The sequence below is a fragment of the Euprymna scolopes genome, chromosome 38 (assembly GCF_053919585.1).
Source record: "Euprymna scolopes isolate OS-2025 chromosome 38, ASM5391958v1, whole genome shotgun sequence".
Lineage (NCBI taxonomy): Eukaryota > Metazoa > Mollusca > Cephalopoda > Sepiida > Sepiolidae > Euprymna > Euprymna scolopes.
In genome coordinates, this window is record NC_136519.1 from 16,691,062 (window position 1) to 16,711,958 (window position 20,897).

The 20,897-nt window shown below is 35.2% G+C and overlaps 1 protein-coding gene across 1 annotated transcript in view; it reads left to right on the forward strand.

Moving 5' to 3' along the window:
- Window positions 1-20,897, forward strand: part of LOC145263078 (coiled-coil domain-containing protein 148-like) — a 415,858-nt gene that overhangs the window by 357,228 nt on the left and 37,733 nt on the right. Inside the window, exon 12 of the mRNA XM_080119947.1 lies at window positions 5,826-5,915. Coding sequence (XP_079976073.1) covers window positions 5,826-5,915 — 90 coding nt within the window. The remainder of the gene's footprint in view (window positions 1-5,825; window positions 5,916-20,897) is intronic.

Consider the following 20,897-nt stretch of genomic DNA (forward strand, 5'->3'; position numbering starts at 1 on the left):
TCTATTATGACCCCTTAACATTTATTGTTTGGGGCTCAAATCAAGTTATTAAGTTAGATCCATGTCCAAGGAATCTATATCTAAAATTTCAAGTGTGTAGACCCAAAATTGTCGGAGGAGTTTTTGACCCCTTAATCGCCAAATGTCTGGCCGAAAACCGATCACATGTATTTTCCCAAATCTAAGTACGATGTATATCAAATTTCGACAGAGTAATTGCGTAGGGAAATGTACACACACAGACACACAGACAGACAGACAGACAGACACTTTCACTTTATATATATATATATATATATATATATATATATATATATATATATATATATATAGGACGAAAAAAGAAAGTCCGCACTTGTAATTTTTTCAAAAACTACAAATTTAAACTAAATTTAATGTAACTGTTTAAACAAACTATATCTTATTTGATTAGCCTTTTATTCTTCTATAATTTTACCCGTTCATATTTGACTTTTAATTTAAATATTCTAGTATTCACGTCAATTAAAAAAAATAATTGAGGAGGCAAAAAGAAAGTCCGCACAATGGAAAATTGTTATTTAAATGAACCTTTAGACATTAATGCAACACAAATACAACAGGAACACAGTGAACTAGTTAATATTAGTAGCATAGCCCTTTCTGCAATTCGACAGCCTGCAATCTTTTGGGAATCCTTTGAATTAGACTGCAGCAATACTCCGGAGACAGGGCATCCCACTTTTCTTTTATTTTTGTCCAAAGTTCTTCCAAATTTGAAATTTTATCATTGCGTAGCTGCTGCTGGATGCAATGCCATACGTTTCCGATAGAATTGAGGTCTGAAGATTGTGTAGGCCAATCCAAACACGGAATATTATGCTCTTCCAGGAACCTCTTGACATTGCCAGCTGTGTGAATGGAAGCATTATCCTGCATGAAGATGAGATTATAATCCAAATTCCAACCAAAATATGGTAGAAAATGCTCAGTCAACATATTAATGTACTTGGTCGAACTCATTCGACTTTGCAAGCGAACTCTAGGCCCTATACCATTGGTACTAATAATGCCCCACACAAAAACTGAACCTCCACCACCTTGCAGCGTTAAAACTGAGCACCTAGGATTCAATTTTTCGTCTTTTCCTCCGAAGGACGTACTGCCTACCATCACTGCTTAGCCTATTGAACTTGCTTTAGTCGCTAAAAAGCCCTTTTGACCAATACAAAGAGTCATGACCTTCATTTCATCTGACGAAGTCCAGACGGCGCTTTCTGTTTTTTTCAGAAATCATTGGCTTGCATCTTGCAACATATCCCCGCAAATTAAATTCCTTTAATCTGTTCTTGACACTAGAAAGAGAGCACTTTTAACAAGATTGCACTAAATCTGTTTCTTAGGCTGTGGATCTTGGTAGCATTGTTTTCCCTGTTAGAAGTAACTCTAGTACAACCAGATTTAAGGGGAATTACGAACACTGCCGGTGTTTTAGTGCTTTTGCACAGTCTTTCGCATCGTTTTCTCATCACATTTCAATCTGCGGCCGATTCTCGATTGGAAAAACCAGAACAACAATTACGATTAGAGATGCTTTGTTGCCTGTTGGTGGATATTTTAAACTGATTCAGGTGCGATAATTTAAGCTGGTTTTAAGCAAATTTTTTCTGTGCGGACTTTCTTTTTCTCCTCAATTTGAAGTCATTTTTTTAAAAATTGACGTGAACACTAGAATATTTCAATTAAAAGTCAAATATGAACAGGTAAAATTATAGAAGAATAAAGGACGAATCAAATGAGGTTTAGGTTGTTTAAACAGTTACATTACATTTAGCTTAAATTCGCAGTTTTTGAAAAAATTACAAGAGCGGGCCTTTTTTTACCGGGACTATATATATATATATATATATAGAGAGAGAGAGAGAGAGAGAGAGAGGGAGATAGACAGACAGACAGATAGACAGACAGACAGAGAGAGAGAGAGAGAGAGCGATGGATAGCAAGCGAGATGTTTATTTACATGTAAATGACTACTTATATAAATTTTTATTATCTCAAAATAACTTGAAGTTTGTTATGTTTATTAACATGTAATAAATGTTTTTGCAAAGTATTTAAAAACAAAAGTTGTGTTTTTCTTTGGTAACGCATGAAGACGAATTATTATTGTTATTGTTATTATTATTATTATTATTATTGTTATTATTATTGTTATTATTATTATTATTGTTATTATTATTATTATTATTATGAAATTTTTATGTTACTTTACCATTTACTTTACGCTTGTGTTTGTGATGCGAACAGACACACATACGTAAATTAGATGCAAAACACGCAGAAGAAAAGAGAGTCAGTCTTTCTCTAAATTCTCAGAGAAATTTAAAAAGTATTAGAGAGTGGTTAAGTCAACATAGAGTTTGAGGGCAAGTGAAATACATAGACAGCTAAGAGAGAGACGAGCGTCTTGTTAACTTAATGATGAAGTACGTACCTCTATCCCAGAACTAAGGAATATTTTAGCATGAATTTTGTATCATTAACATATATAGGAAAAAAGTCTTTAGGAAACAAATATATTTTTTTTTTACAAATATAACGCAATCAAAGAACTAAGCCGCATTTTATCAAGTATTATTTAAAGTATGGATGAAAAAGCATAAGAGAAACAAAGGTTTATTAAGTTTTTGGCCTTTTTATGTACGACATTCACAGGAAGACCTCGTCATTCTCCCACAGTAAATAAAAAACTTTTCTATACTATCTCTGAGTGTCCAGCATCAGGCGAAATTTCCACGAACATAGCTACTTTGTAAAGGGCTTTCCATCCGTAGAACACAATGTCGTGAGGGCTGCTTCTCTGCAGATTACAACATGGTTGTCTTTATATAACGTTGTCGCTACAAACAAACAAAAGTAAAGAAAGAAAAAATATCCGGATCGGAATTTTTTCCTTTTTTAACAAAATTTTTTTATAACCGTTACTTCCCCGTTTCAACACCACCTTAAAGTTTCTCGCCATCGTCCATCTAGCTCGACGTACACTTTTCTCCTTCCTGTGACCACACGCCGGTCACAGCCGGCCCATTCTCGTCTTCAACTTTACACTTCCATTTCCTTCGACATCCGCTTTGTTTCTTTCGACCGGGTGGTGCATTTTTTCTCCTTTTTTCTTCTTGCGCACACTTTCTAATCTGCATATGCACGTTTTTCGGCTACTGCTGCTGCTGCTAATCTCTTTCCAAGCCAGCCATCATTTGCTGCTGCTGATATCTTCTCACGCTCACATATGCACTATGTTACGTTTAAAGCTTCCTATCTATAACCGTCCCTCACAAATATTTGAAATTGATTCCGGCAATCATTCTATCTCATTTCCCCTCGTCCTCGAGTGGCATATGGTCTTGATAAGGTGGTGACCCCTTTTAGTAAAAAAACAAAAAAAGCAATAAAAAAAAACACACACACACATTTTGTACAATATTAAATCGATGGAAGTGTATGCATCCATGTCGCCATTTTTAATCTTAAATGTGATATATGCATTCAGGATATTTAGGTGAAGGTCGTTCAAGTTTCTCTTGATATGAACGAATGTAGAAAAGTAAAATTAATGGAACATTCATCGAAATTTTAAAAGCTTTTACATTCATTCCTTGACAAATTCCTTGCGAGGATGAAATACAGAATAAAAAGAAAAACATTGGTAAGCTCGCATATTTGCTCATCCAAATGAGTTCCGGTTTTGAAAGTCGCCGAAAGAAAACAGCGTTAATTTATAGAACCCCCGCCGAAAATGTAGGAGAAAAGTAAAATAACTTTTTTGAAATATAATAAACTAGCAGGCCGCTTGGCGTCGTCCGGTCGTAAAATACGCATAAATATTATATTTCAATTCACACGGATTTCTTATTTCTTGTTATACAGGCAATTTTCTATTTATTATATCGTAATTATTTCAAAAGTTATAATACGAAAATATTTGGCGAATAGTAATGCGCCGATCTTCCAAAATGGCAGCCTCAGCTTGACGGACATATGCTTCATCAATGGCAGTAGGGGGCGACCAGGTCTGGCAGCTGTTTCCACAGACTTCCGGTCATGTTTGAATTCATGATGCCAGTCTTTTACAAGGTCATATGATGGGGCATTATCACCATAAGTTTCTTTCATTTCATCAAAAGTCTCCTGTGGTGTGCATCCTTTCAAATACAAAAACCGGATCACTGCTCGACATTCAACAGGCTCCATTTCACACCAAACTCAGTTCAAACACCTGTAAAACAGAAACCACAATTAGTTCAGAGCTGTAATTTGCCACATAACCCGTAGAGATATAACTCATTGAACATGCAAAATTTCAGCTCCATCAGACAACTGGAAGGGGGCCAGGAGCATTACTTATTGCACACCCCTCGTAAAATATGACTTGGACCTAAACCAGGACATTTAGTGCTCTAACCTTAGTCGGCATTTATCCCTTCAGCGTCATTACAATCTTGGCTATAGACATGTACTTGGGATGTCTTGGAGTCTTCTTAAATAGGTGTCGGAAAAGTATCGAAAATTGATAATCGAAAAAATTTGATTAAAGAAAGACGTCCAATTTTAACCAAAGTAAACACCTTATTTATAAAGCCTAAGACAACGATTGAATCAAGAAGTTTTTACACTGTACATAAGGTCCAGCATAAAAATATACAATGGGATTCTTTTATAAAACAAAGACGCGGTTGAAATGAATGTTTTTGCTTAGAACACAATTCAATCATGATACTTGACTTTTACATTCACACTTTAAGTCAGAGCGTGTTATATAAAAATAATTTTATAAACTCATGCGTAGGTTTTCACTATGCAATATAGATTACAATGTATTGTGATCTTAGTCACTGCGGGGAGGCATGTGAAACTGTCTTCAGGTGCGACTTTGATCTATGAATGCTTCCTACGCAAAAGTAACAACAGTAGTGATGTTTTATCCAACTTACCCTGCCAAGGTCAACTGTTTTGTTTTCAATTTTGATCCTTTAGCATCAATTTTTGTCGGCCATAAATCAAATCAAAAATGTGCTACAGGTTCAAATATTTGAAACAAAGAATTTCAGAGTAAATGAAAAAGACTTTCGGACTGTTGCCACATCTGGGCAGGAACTGCTAGAAGCAGCTCATCCTGTCTTAACAGAGTTCAAAATAAACTTTGTAATTTAGTGGGGGATGCCCTTTTCTCTTCCTTTCAACCTCTTTCCCACATAAGAGACGTTGCGAGCATGTCTTTGCTTTATCGCTATTTTCATGACAAGTGCTTATCTGAGCTTCAATCTATGGTCCCCCTCCTCGCCAAACTTTCACGAAAAACACTCGTCTGACCCAAACCACTATCAATAATTTTTCGCACCTCTTGAGTGTGTCTGGACCTAAATGCAGACTCCACGAACAAATCTTCCTTCTTAGAACAGCACACCTGTGGAACTCTCTTCCGATTGTCTGTCTTCCAGCTGACTACAATCTGATTGTCTTCAAGTCCAACATAAACAAGTTCCATCCCCCTAAGTAATCCAATTTACAAAATTCCCACTACTTATGTTTACTACGCTATAATCACATCGACTAATGTATACCCATTAACCCTTATCGTCGAGTGGCCTCTGGGCCTTGATAAGTGGTGATTCCTGTGTAAACCACCCCTTTTATTTGGTAGGAATAATTTCAGACCACCACTATTTAAACAAATGAATTTCAGTACGACTATGCCCACGCAGGTTTTAAATTTTATAAGAATATTTTTTAACTACCCAGGGCACAATAATACTAGATTGTTATTATTTCTTTTTTTTTTATTTCAGGCTTGGCATGCTAAAGTGTGTAAGAATCCTGAAAAATACATCAGTATGCACCAACCTCTGTTCAACACTCATACTTATACTTCAGACCAGGTAAGAAGAGTTTTTTTTACACATGAATGCATATTCTGTAAAATGATTAAAGCTCTATCATACAAGCATATAAAAAAAAACAGAACTTATAACATTGTTGTGTGCAGTTTCAGTCGCAAAGGAGACTAAGACAAAGAATAGGAAATAACTCCAACTCGCTTTTTGATTCTGTACAACGACATTTATTTCCTCGTTACTATGACGATGATGTCACCCACGTAATCTAGAACGTTCTCCGCGTCTTTCACAAGATCTCGAATGTTATCTTGTCTTTCACGAGATCTTTGTCTTTCTTTTTTTATTGTCTTTTACCCCACCTCACTGGTGACGTCATTTCTCCTGCTTTTACATACGTGCATCCGTGTTATGTTACACAATAATAATTATTGTTGAATTTGTGTATGTTTTTCATCGTTGGACATGAATTATACTTCTATATTATCTTATTGGAATCCTTTGAGATGGGAAATTTGTATATTTATTTATTTATTTGGGGACTGTTATCCTCATCTTCATGGAAGACAGTAATTATTGAGGATGCAATTAAAAGACTCAGCATCCCTATTCCGTCACAGTTAATCACCTGAAGAAAGCCAGAGGATGAGTTAGCTGAAACATGGTGAAACAATAACAACTATGAAGATGAGGATAAGAGTCTATAAATAAATAAATACACAACCTACTCATCTCATAAGAATGCACATAATAATATATATCATTCAGAATGGAACCGACGATGAAAGACCAAATAAGAACGTAAATTTGGATTTATAAGATTAAAAGATCCAACATTGATCACCCTTCGGTGATAGAGGCGTTGAGTCTCTACGGATCCAGGTTAGTATTGTCTGAAGATAGCGGTTTCAATCCCACCCAAAAGCGGGCTAGAGAATTAGTTGTCCAAAATCGTGATGAGACAATACCAGGGGTCTACGTTCTAACCTTTCAGAGGTTGAAGCCCAATTACAGGAGACTAAACCAGACCTTTTATTTTTAAGCGAAACTGGCATTGGACAGACGATTTCCCTAAATGAGTTTGTAATTAAGGGATACTCTAACTTAACCTCCAAATCTGACCCCCAAGATCGCCATGGGCATGGAATATGTTCCTATATTAAAGATGGCTTTCCATGTGGTAGGGACATCTCCAGAGAAGATCCTAACTTACCCTATATATGCTTCTGGGTTGCACTAGCTCACACTACTGCATTTATATTTACTCTCTATCGCCCCCATAATAGCGGAGTACGCTAACATTCACATATGTAGAGACTTCAATGTTCACAATGTGGAATGGTTGACCCACTCAAACAAGACCGATGATGAGGGGAGGTCCTGTTATGATTTCTCCATTGCTTATGACCTCACTCAGATTGTTCACGAACCCACCCGTGTGCCTGACAATGACGGCCGGTATGCGAGTCTCCTAGACATTTTCTCACAACTTGCCCTGAACTATGTTCAGTTTCCGTTCTGTCTCCTCTTGGATCTTCCGACCACTCAGTTGTATCAGTTAATATAAAAATGAAATGTAATAAGTCCTCAGGCGTACCTCCCCATCATACTGTATATTGATACACTATGGCTGACTGGGATAGCTTCCGCACATTTATATCAGATCTACCTCTGCGTTCCATGTTTAAAAACGATATGTCCTCTATAGTATCAGACCTGACGGAATGGTTAATTGTAGGTATAGACCGTTTCATACACTCGAAAAAATTCCAGCAAAAACCTAACAGCCAGTCATGGTTTTCTCCAGAATGTGCTGCTGCTATTGCACACAGAAATAACTTTTTCCATTGCTTCTAATGTAATAGATGTATGGAAACTAAAGCCGCTTTCAGGACTGCCAGCAACCATTGTAAGAAAGTAAGAAAGAACGCAAGAGAGTTATATGCTATCTCTGTCAAGTCCAAAGTAGCTGAGCAGCGGCTTGGTTCCCACCAGTTTTGGCAAATTGCAAACAGAATCCTGAACAGAAGCGTGCGCTCTATCTCAACTATCATCAGTGACCTGAGTTAATCTCGTCAGCATCAGACATAGCAAAACTCTTTGCCAAGAACTTTGCAGCTAATTCTACCCTTTGCGACCAAGGCCGCCAACCCCCAATATTTCCTCCTGTATCAGAAAACACACTATGTGATATACAAATATCTGTACCTGATGTTGCCAAGCTAATCAAAAACCTTGACTCCAGTAAAGCAACCGGCTCTGATGGTATTCCAATTATAGTACTCAAAAAACTTCAACCTGAACTAGCGCCCATACTTACAAAACTGTTTAAACGTTGTCTTAAGGAGAATTGCTCCGATCACCCTGGAAAATCTCATCAGTATGCCCTGTATTTAAGAATTCAGGTGATCGCTCATCCCCCTCTCAGTACAGGCCAATAAGTCTCCTGTGCGTCATAAGTTGCTGGAATCTGTGTTAAATACAGAAGTAATCAACCATCTCAGCAAAAATAACCTTCTTAGTTACACAAAATATGGTTTCCGTTCTGCTAGATCTACAGCAGATGTCCTTACAGTTATATCTCATAGGATTAGCGAATCTCTCGACGGAGGCTACCTTTCTAGGGCAATTGTTATTGACATATCAAAGGCCTTTGATAGGGTATGGCATAAAGGTTTACTTCACAAGATCTCCAGCTACGGTATAGCTGGAAATGTCTTCTCAATTATTAAATCATTTCTCTCTGATAGGTTCATAAAAGTAGTAGTTGAGGGGCAAAAATCAGAAGCTCACAATATTAATGCTGGATTCCCTCAGGGGTCCATCCTGGGCCCAACTCTTTTCCTGATCTACATTAATGATCTTCCAAATCACATCCTTACATCATTTGTAGACATTTTTGCTGATGACACTACCATCTATGGTAGCACATCTAAGACAGTAAACGACCAAGTTCTCTCCTATTCTCTCTCCTCTGATCTTGATCACATTGTATAATGGGAAAGGAGTGGCTGATTACTTTTAATGCATCTAAAACCAAGCTTCTATCCTTACATCATCAACGTTCTGATCCACATCTGGCATCAATTAAAATGAATGGCTCTCGTCTTGGGGAGGCCTCATGTTTTGACAAGCTTCTGTGCTTGATCTTTACTCCTGATCTTAAATGGAATACGTACATCAAATCTGTTGCCAAGGCCGCTGGAAAAATGGTCAGATCCTTCTATTGATCCAGTAGATATCTCACTGCTGATGCAATTCCTTATCTATATAAGAGCCAGGTATGTCCAAGGATGGAATACTGTTGCCACATCTGGGCAGGAGCTGCTAGAAAATAGACTTCATGGCCTCGTGGGGGATGTCCTTTTCTCTTCACTGCAACCCTTTTCTCACAGAAGAGATGTTGCGAGTTTGTCTCTGCTTTATCGTTATTTTCATGGAAGTGTTCGACTGAGCTTCAATCTATGGTCCCCCCTCGCCAAACTTTCACAAGAAACACTCGTCTAGCTGAAAACACTATCAATAATTCCCCCCACTCTTTATCTGTGCCTAAACCTAAACATAGATTCCATGATCAAAGCTTCTTTCTTAGAACTGCACGCCTGTGGAATTGTCTTCCGTTTTCCTGCTTTCCAGCTGTCTATAATATCGTTGTCTTCAAGTCCAACGTGAACAAGTTTCTGGTGAGCCGTTCCACTTTAGTTAACACATTTACCGAACTTCCATTACTATCGATTACTATATTGTCCTTTTGACGACTGTACACTCTTTAAACCCTTATCCTTGAGTGGCCTCTCGGCCTTGATAAGTGGTGACGCCTATGTAAAAAATCCCCCCCCAAAACACCAACTATGGAAGACAATAATTACTCAGGATACAGCTAAGAGACTCAGCATTCCTATCCCATTGCGGTTAACCACCTGGAGAAGCCCAGAGGAATAGTTGGCTGAAACGTAGTGAAACAGCAATAATGGAGATGAGAATAACAGTCCGCAAATCAATACATGAATATATACATTATACTTTACTGGAAATAACCCTATGGCCATATCTGTCTTCAGACTAATCGATAGATATTTCTTCCAAGGACATAGCACTGTCCTTGGATTCTTTCAGTCTCTCTTATTGGCTATAACCCCTTCAACTCGAATTCCCTGCAAGCTTTTGTCGTTGTAACCAAAATGACAAGATAAGTGTACATGTTGAGCATAAATGGAACTGTCCATCACTCGGTTATATTTCGTTTATTTCGCTTTCCTCTTTTCATCGTGCCCAGCAGCTTGGGATCATCTCATATTTAAAGAATCCAATAACATTCTGCAAGAATTCGGGACGTTTTTAAAGAACCACTCAAAAGCAAACGCCTCAAAAGTTATGTCGTTTAATCCAATCTTCTATATATGAATAAAACAGTAGATGTATGCGTGTGTAAATATCTAACAGGTAAACTCTTAAACATAACATTGAAATTTACAGGAAATAGTAATTATATCTAAAGGATGGTTTGTAACGAGTAAAATATTTGGTTAGGTTGATAAATAACTCGTATCAGCAAGTTGAAATGCGAAATGTTTTGACTTCTTTTTGCGCATGCTCACTTAAAATTAATTTCTACAAGTGTTTTAATAATTAAGCTTTATTATGTTTCTCTCGATAATGACGTTGGTAGAGAACTCGACTGGAACGCTAAAGGTTTTGGTTTCGATTCTAGCTGATGACCCCAGATCATTTTTTTTTAAAATTAATTTACAGCCTGGGAAAATAAAACTTTTCTTTTTAATTGCTTGCAGGTTCTTTCCTGTCTTTTAAGACAGATGTTTTTGACAATTATTTTCTTGCTGGAAATCCTGCACAAACGACAACAAAATTCAATGAAAAAAATTCATACTTTTCTTAAGTAAATCTTTCACGACAGGGGACAGATTCTGAGTACAGTTTTGATAGAAAATCTTACTTAGGCTAATGTCAGATTCCTGCGTTTCTTTTCTTCTTTCCTCATTTTTTTCCGAGTAATACGTAAATATTGCTCGAGATTCTGAAATTGGAAATGTTTATAATCTAACCTAACTTTAATAATGCTATTTTTCTTTAAATTAAATTATTACTCATATTCCCTTTGGATTATTTTCTTTTCTCTAAATAGCTTTTCCTTAACGTTAAATAACTTCTGTCTTTTTCTATAAATAATTTCCCCTTTTCTTTTTTGTAAAGAAATAAGACGAAGACATCCCGATATATCTTTTCATTTTATTCATTCATCGATTAGATAAATAAATATTAATTTCAAACCAAAATTAAAATTTTTCGAATGCGTGTGTTGTGTTTTTTACAAGGGTTTCCTTACACATTTACTGAATTCAAATATTTTTAAGAAAATTATGGCAACACAAAAATAGAGGTTTATTTTAATACAAAAATAGAAATTTCCGTAACTAATAAAATATAAATAATCATTAAATTTTAAGAAAACAAATATTAATTTTAATAACACTTTTAAATAATTAATTGACTAAAATACAAATTTTTCGGTATTTTTTTTTACATTAACTACAACTCACCGTTCACATTCGAAATGCCGACTCGTATAGGTTTTGGGTATGCTAACAACGAATATTACAGTTCAATAGGGACATAATAAGTAGTTTACCAGATATGGAAACATTTGTTATCCAATGTAATAGCTAATGTAATCCTTGGCAGTCATTTTTTCACAACCGAGGTATTAGTCATATGCATGCGTCACGGCTTTCGGAATAAACACCTTCAACCCCCCAGTGTTAAGAACGGATTTCAGAATAAACACCTCCAACTTCCCCAATTAACTAAATATTGTTTGTTAGATATTGACCGGACAGGGCCAGGTGAAAAAATAAAACAATAAAGTTTGGGAAAATGTGTATTTAGAGCTTGGAATATTTAGCAGGAATTTAAGCAGAAATTAAATAAACAAAGTCGATTTAGAAATAATAAAAAAAAGATTGGAATTTAGAGTTAAATAAACAAGATTTTAGTTTACGTGAACGACACGTTATTTGGTTTGCTTTTCTGACGTCATAGTTAGCAAGGATCAAACTAATGAGTTGACGAGGAACACCTAAGAGAATAGGCGTGTGGACGACCCTGATGGAAGCTGGCAGAGAAAAGAATGAAGGTGTAGAGGAGGATTCCAGCAAGGGAATCCATAAGACGAATAAAATCCATATAAAATATAACTCGTTGTTATGATGTTCTTTTCGGGTGTGGACAAATAAGAAGGTATGTGATTCCTTTGGTCTGTTATCGTTTCGTGTCTGTAAAAGTTTATGTGTCGCGTTTGTGAACTAGGTGTATTTTTAAAGAAGCCGCCGAACACACAACGACAATTTTATGTACATGGAGGACACAATTAATATTTCTACACTCTGTATACACATACGCACCTATTATATCAAATACGCTTTTATATAAACCACTAGACGATTGACACAAGTGTTAAATAAAAGACAAACGTATAAATGTTATACAACTACCGGCTACATAACATTGTTTACACTGATGTAATTGCTTACGACGAATATTACATGATTTCCTGTTTCAAGGAGGTGTTCAAATTTATGGGTAGTGCTGTGTAGTTCAGTTTATTGGATGCTGAGTTGTTTAGCTATTGGCTGGAGGTATACCCTTATTATTAAAGGGTTTGAGGTTTTAGACGCTTGCATGTAAACAACCTAAAAGAGTATGTAGTCATAAGAATTTTCAAAGCAACAACAATATTTTAGATTTTAGAGTAGGTGTAACTTTCACATATAAATTTAACGTAAAATGATAACCCATTTACCGTCTAATGTGCATGGGGACGGCTTAACAAGAACTTGTTTACATTGGGCTTGAAGACCCCATATTTTAGTCAGTTGGGAAACAGGCAAGCGGAACGGTGTTTCACAGGCGAGCAGAGGTTTTATTCATGGAATTTGCGTTTAGATGAAGGGAGTAAGGGAAATTGTTGATAGTGGTTGTAGCTAGATGGGTGTTTTTCACAAAAGTTTCGCAAGATGGGAACAAAGATTGAAACCCAGATGAGCAGATTTATTCCATAAGACAGGTGTTGCAAGGAATAGAAAAGATTATCTCCTACTAGATTTCGAAGCTGGTTATGAATTCTGTCAAGATAGAATAGGGTGGTATGAGCAAGAATACTCCAGTTTAGGACGTATCTGCCTCTTATACAGATTAAAACGATAAAATTGTCGCCCTAGAAAAAACATGATTCCATTTTCGTTAGATGAAAACCATTGTTTTTTGTTGCAGACCATCTACTAGTTGGCCAGTTGTATAGAAATCCCAAAAGCGCTAGGAGGCTTCTATCATGTCTCAAATTTATGTAATGTTCAACGAGCGAGATCGGAGATGCGCCGCTGTACAACTCTTGCTCTTTACCAATCCAAGTTATGACAACAGGACCATTGCCATCACCCTCAAAATGCATCACTAGATTTCCACAAATAACAGGGACGTGTCCAGAATGATGAAACGTCAAAATTTCAGGCCACGAATATGGTCTTTGGTATGGTTCCAAGTGAGGGCCACATCATGCCACCTCACATCTTCAAAGTCGGCTTGAATGTCAACACCAAAGTGTACTTGGATGTGCGGAAAAGTGTGGTAATCCCTTGGTGCAGACATATGACCGCTGGTAGACACTGGGTGTGGCAGCAGGACTTGGCTCACAAGTACAAGGAGACCCAGGCTTAGCTTAAGAACGAGTGCTACGACTTTGTACCCTTCTCTCACTGGCACCCCTCCTCCCCCGACCTGAATTCGCTGGACTACTTCGTTTGGTCATCGAACATCACCAACATAACCTCCCAATATCACTAACATGACTTAACAAGACTACCAGCCTGATCGCTTCCATCCACCGAGTATTCGCTGAGCTTCCGACAACGTTCGTGGAAAATGCATTTTCCTAGTTCCTGACACGTATCAAGGCGGTGATTGAGGCTGAACATGGCTACATTGGATAGATGTCAGCTCTACTACATAATCAAGTTATTTGAATTGATTTTTCAATAAGTTTTAAAATAAAGTTGTGCTGTTTTCTTTAGGGCGACACTTCCTTCCACCCTGTACAAAAAAAGTTTTTTCGTTCTCTCTTATGGATATTTCACAATCAGAAATAAAAAAAAATATCATGATTTAAAAAAAAAATATTTGAATTCTCCCGTATAGTTCTAAAGAGATTTTGTCTGTTGATTCAAAATTTTCAATCGGAATATGCGCATCCATCTTTGATTTTAATGTAAGATATCACTTACCTTAATTTGGGTGACAATAAGCCCCCCCCCCCAAAAAAAAGACTAATTATTTTTTAGTTATGATAGAGAACAGTCTTAACAGTTCATGAATTTTCGAATGAAATCCTACAAGAATAAATAATAGTGGTGATAGTTACAAGAACACAATACCATTTGGCGAAAATGATGTCACATGACTTCCGCTACTCACAGAAGACCTACTTTTTGTGAGTACATAAAAGATAAGCAAATTATGCAAGTAAAATGTTTGATAAATATGCTTCAGTGCATTATTCTTCGAATGAAATCAAAGTAAAATAGACAATGATAAGCGTTGTGACCTAATGAATCACGGGTATATCTAGTAATCATATAGAATAAAGAATAAAATGTGTGTGTATAGGCAAAAAAAAAAATAAATAAATAAAATAAAAAAATAAATAAATAAAAAAATAAAATAAAATAAAAAAAATTGGTATTATAGTAAATTCGAGAGTTGATGCAGTGATTGCAGGTGATTAAATGACTTACTGACTAGATGTTTTTTTTTTTTTTTTTTTTTTAACGAATGATAAAAAGTAAATTTTTGTATGGTTTCAAATGTTAAAAACTTCAAAGACTATATATATATATATATATATATATATATATATATATATATATATATACTTCAGAATAGTTTTTATTTAACAATCAGTTGTTATGGAAACGTGAGATTGTAAAGTTTCCAAAATATTACTGGCAGTAATATTCTATAAGTTATCCCATCTAAACAAGAATTGCTCGATATGCAAGATAGAGCAAATAAATTGAATTGGGATTCAATGATATGAAAGTTTTTTTTAGATACTTTCATATCCTTTTTCTGCAAATCTTTCTGCTACAGGACTTCGGATAAATTTATTATTTTGACTTTGACTTTCCATGTCTCACTGACTTTAGCAAATAGGGCGCATACCTTTATAAGTATTTGCTAATATTTTCTCTCCTCTGATGAGATGGTAGACATCGAAACCCTATAGGTTAAGGAGATTAATTTTCTAAAGTATTCTTTGTCTTGCTTAGAATAATAAAAATTATTTGATATGAAACTCAACCATTTCATTTCATTTCAATGAGAATTTTTTGAAATTCATTGAATCACAATTTAATATATATATATATATATATATATATATATATATATATATATATATATATATATATATATGCCCTTAGAAAATTGAATTATAGTGGCTGGGATCAAATATCCGACCGGCTGGAATTATAACCTCCTGCACTGATGATTACGTTAGCATGAAACACTAGTACTTGCACTAAGGTGACGAGGGTCATTGATATGCTAACACATGGAGTCTTCCAGAAGTTGTTGGAACGGTACAACTAGTGTATTGCAGCCGGAGAAGACTACTTCGAAGGGAACTAAGTTTTCATGTGTGTACTATCAATAAAAGTACCGATGCGAAAAAGTCTGGAATCTTAATGAAAACAACTCGTATGCACGCCTTCAATGCATTTAACGGTCATTGTTTTTGGCATGCAGCAAATTTATCCGCGCAAACAATGACAACGTAACCTCATTTCACACCCCACTTGCACATGCAAATCAATAATTGTGCAGGGGAATTTTGCACAAAATAAATCGGCAAATTTGCATGCAAAAGAACTGATTTTTCTGCAACAAAAACAAAAGATTTCAACATTGGTGCAAGATAACGGTAGAAAGCTCCAGAAAATTAGATTTTCCAGTATGGAAGGCAAATTTGAAAAACAAAATCGCAGTTTTTGAACCACAAAGGTTTTCGATTATTTGCCTATGTGAACTACTGTAAACATGATTATAAGCTTAACTCTCAAAAACTTGTTGGCTGTTCTTGAATAATAATAATAATAATAATAATAATAATAATAATAATAATAATAACAATACATGTAAGATAAGAAGAACCACCCATATATAAATTTGTAGTTGGTTGGTTGGTTGTTTTTGTTTTACGGCATATCAACACTTTTCGGGTTATTTAATGCCGAATCCAAAGATTTTGAAGAAAAAATTTTTAATAGAATATATTTCTTATTTTCAAGTCGGTTTCTATTTAACCCATAGTTGGAACCCTAACATGTACTACCACTCTGGGTCAGAGTGGACCTGGGAGCAATGGTAATTAAAGGGTGGCTCCACACTTCCCAAAGCCCACAAGCTGGGGCCTCACCACTGGATATAGTTTAAGGTCATATCCAGGACCCCCATTGAGGGACTTTTACTCTCTGCAGGGGGGGGGGGGCAGTCGGTGTATTCTAATGCTCCACCGACAGGGCCTAAATTTGTAGTACATGTCTGTTTGTTAATGGATTTTATAATGTTTGTACATAAAAAGCATTTTCAAACATTGTTTACCATCATAAATTCGCCCTACCTGGGATCAAATCTTTCAAACTCCTTGTCCTAACATCCACAGGCAATATGAATTGGAACAAATACATTGAGGACATTGGCAAAGCTTTTATAAACAAGGTGGCCTCCCTCTACCATGTTAGAAAATTACTCACACCATCCTATACCTTTACAAACCCATAATTCGTCCACGCATGTAATGATGGTGCCACATCTGAGCTGGTGCATCCACCACAAATATCTCGTTCTTAGACAGGATCCAATGAGGAGTTTCTAATCTTACAGATCCTGCGCTGTCAACTAAGCTCTAACCCCTGTCCCATCTCCGCCATGTTGCATTCCTGTGCCTATTTTACAACAAGTATTTTAATGGAATGTGCTCTGATAAACTCATCGCACTTGATCCCCTTCAACGTACATACCCTCGACAAACCCGTCTAGCAACAAAATCACACCCCTTCATCATAAAGATCCAGAAAGATTTCTAGTCTATTAGTTTCTTCTCTCGGACAGCTAGAATTTGGAATTCTCTCCCTGTTACCTACTTCCTTATAGTACTGTCATGCAGAAGTTTAAACGTAATATAAACCAACACCTCTTCCCAATAACATTGTCCCAAATAGTAGCCCCGTACGTCTAAGTGATAATAAGCTTTGTTTAAAGTAAACGTGAGTAGTAAAAAAAAAAAGAAAAAAAAAAAAAAAACGACGTCTAGGTTGAGTGAACCAAGAGAGAATTGTTAAGCAAGTGCTGTAATGAACCCTTGATGAAAAAAGAAAGAGAGGAAAGCCAAAAATGGACACAGACAATAGAAAAGATTTGATTGCAACGGCAAAAAATAATTACTGTCCAAACGTCGAGATGATTAATATCGTTGAAACATAGATTGATCAGCGTAGAGATTTTATAATGTTTATAGTTTTATTTATAAAAGCTCTACATATGTATTGAACACTTTTGAAAAAATATTATTTAGTTCAGTAAATTGAAACTTATTTAATCATGTATATATGCAGTACAGCGAAATACGTGTTCGTAGATTACTGTTTTATAAGTACAATAATAGATATATAAATAATATTTAAGAAGTATGGCGTGGTTTGCAAGAAGCATTGTTAAAGAATTGAAGGTATTTTTGAAGGAATGTACAGTCTTTATGAGCAGATAACTAACTAACTAAATAAATAAATAAAAGATAAATAATTCAATAATTTTTTATGTATTATTTTTTTAAATTTATATTTATTCATTTAACTACTTGAATTTTTAAAAACTGTGGATGGTATATATATATATATATATATATATATATATATATATATATATATATATATATATATATATATATATACTAGCAAAAGTACCCGTCGTTGACTGGGTTCAAAAACAGCCTACAGAAGATGGACTCTGATTTATTAAAGTAAGATAAGTTATGAAAAGGTAGCGTTGTAAAGAGATAGCTTCGAATTTGGGGGTATCAAAACCAAAGCAAAATATGATGAAAGTTAAAATAAAATAGATAAGCCCCATAATTTATTATACCATACCTGTTCACACTGAAACACTTATCACATTATTCAGTGGATCTATATTAAAGAACCTTGCTAAACTTTGTGACATATTTCCATTCTATGGAGGTCAGGTGCGAACGAATACCCCATGATTTTATTATACCATATTTCTTCAAACTGAAACATAATTATCAAAGTATACTTACGCAGATAGATATGAAAAGACTTTATTAAAGTGTGTGCCTATTTCCATTCTATGGAGCCCAGGCGCGAACGCAGACTCCACAATTTTATTATACCATCCCTATTTAAGTTAAAACATACTTATCAAAGTATTATTATGTACATCTATATCAAAAACACTTGTAAACGTTTTTTTTTATTTTTTATTTTTTTATTTCCATACTTTGTGGACAAAGCGCGAACGCAGACCCCACAATTTTAATGAACCACCGTTCTGTAAGATCAAACATACCCATTTCTGTGTCTCGATACATCTTCTATCGTTATATGTAATCAGTTTTTTTAAAATAGTCAACCATATAGGAGCCTATTCGTGACCACACACACACACACACACACACACACACACACACACATTCAGCTTTATATATATATATAATTATAGAGATGGTATATATATATGTATATATATAGAGAGAGATGGTATATATATATATATATATATATATATATATATATATATATATATATATATATAGATGGTGTATACACACACACACACACATATATATATAGATGGTGTGTATATATATATATATATATATGTATATATATATATACAAACACACACACACACATATATGTATATATATATATATGTATATATATATATATATATATATATATATATATATATATATATATATATATATATATATATATATATATATATACAGTGCCGGCAAAAAGAAAATCCGCCTCCTTAATTTGAAGTTATTTTTTAAATTGACGTGAACACTAGAATATTTTAATTAAAAGTCAAATATGAATAGGTGAAATTATAGAGGAATAAAAGGCGAATCAAATAAGGTATAGGTTGTTTAAATAGTTACATTAAATTTAGCTTAAATTTGCAGTTTTTGAAAAAATTGCAAGTGCGAACTTTCTTTTTGCCGCCTGTTAGTCTAGCGGCACTGATGAGTTGTGAAACAACGAAACAGGTCTGTATGTCGATGACTAAAATATATTTTATAAAGCCCCCCTCTTTGGTAGAGCACTATCGTAAATTATCTTACTCGCTACTTAATTTAGCTGAAAAAATGCGAAGCTCGCGGTTTGTTTACAAACAAACGTTTGAGCCCTCTACGAGTGGCGGACGGATGTTTATTTAAATAGACATTCGGACAGTTTAATTGCGGCCACCGATTCCGTAGTCAAGTGGTAGAACTGCCGACTGTCATCACGACGGTTCTAGGTTCGATCCTCGGCTTGGGATGGATGTTAGTCTAGCGGCACTGATGAGTTGTGAAACAACGAAACAGGTCTGTATGTCGATGACTAAAATATATTTTATAAAGCCCCCCTCTTGGGTAGAGCACTATCGTAAATTATCTTACTCGCTACTTAATTTAGCTGAAAAAATGCGAAGCTCGCGGTTTGTTTACAAACAAACGTTTGAGCCCTCTACGAGTGGCGGACGGATGTTTATTTAAATAGACATTCGGACAGTTTAATTGCGGCCACCGATTCCGTAGTCAAGTGGTAGAACTGCCGACTGTCATCACGACGGTTCTAGGTTCGATCCTCGGCTTGGGATAGGTGTTAGTCTAGATGCACTGATGAGTTGTGAAACAACGAAACAGGTCTGTATGTCGATGACTAAAATATATTATATATATATATATATATATATATATATATATATATATATCCACAAAAAAGGTGATCTCCCACTTTTTAAAACTATAATTTCATCATATCTTGGAAAGTACTAGTTTCCTGAGATTTTAACTTTAATTTTCGTTTTCAGCACCCTCAAAAGTTTGTGATAGTGAATTTTAAATGATGTTTTGTGGGCAGGAAAGATACTGCACCTTTATCAATATTTTAATCATTATCATTTGTTTTTCTAGTTTTGCATATGAATTACAAAATATCTGGTATTTTCCAACAATCTCAGACATCGATGGTGGGGGAGACTAAAACTTGCTGTTATGGTTTCAAATGATCTGAAATAACAGCAAGGGGAGACTCGATTCCAAAAATTTCTCATGTTATATCTCTACTCTTTGGCTTGCATACATAAAGCAAATTTCACAGTGAATAAGAATTATTTGATACTGAAAATATTCTGAATCATACTCTATTTCCAAAAAAGAGGAGGTAAAACGTATGAGAACTATTTGGAATCAAGTCTCCTCTTGTAATGTTTCCGGTCATTTGAAACCATAGTAACACGTTTTAGTCACCCGTCCATTAAAGCCAGAGGGTTGTGGAAATACTAGATCTTATTTGCAGACAATGTAACTGCGACATTCGTTTTCAGCACACCCGAAAACCTAACTTTAAGTTTTAGGTAGGTTTTGTGTTGGTGTACTAGGCCACAATTAACACCACTCATAAAAAAAAACCTCCCAAAAAGGTGGCTATAAAATGGGCGCTCATTTTGTATTATATTAATATAGAAAGGTGATCTCTCACTTTCTGAAACAATAATGGGCGACCTAAAGGGCACAGTTTACGTAACTCACAACACAATCCATGTAATTAGTTTTTCAACGAGCCTTCCTTTATTAAAATCTGCTCAATAGTCGCTGATATTTCGAACTTTAAAAATTGCGAAAAAGTTGGTATATATATATATATATATATATATATATATATA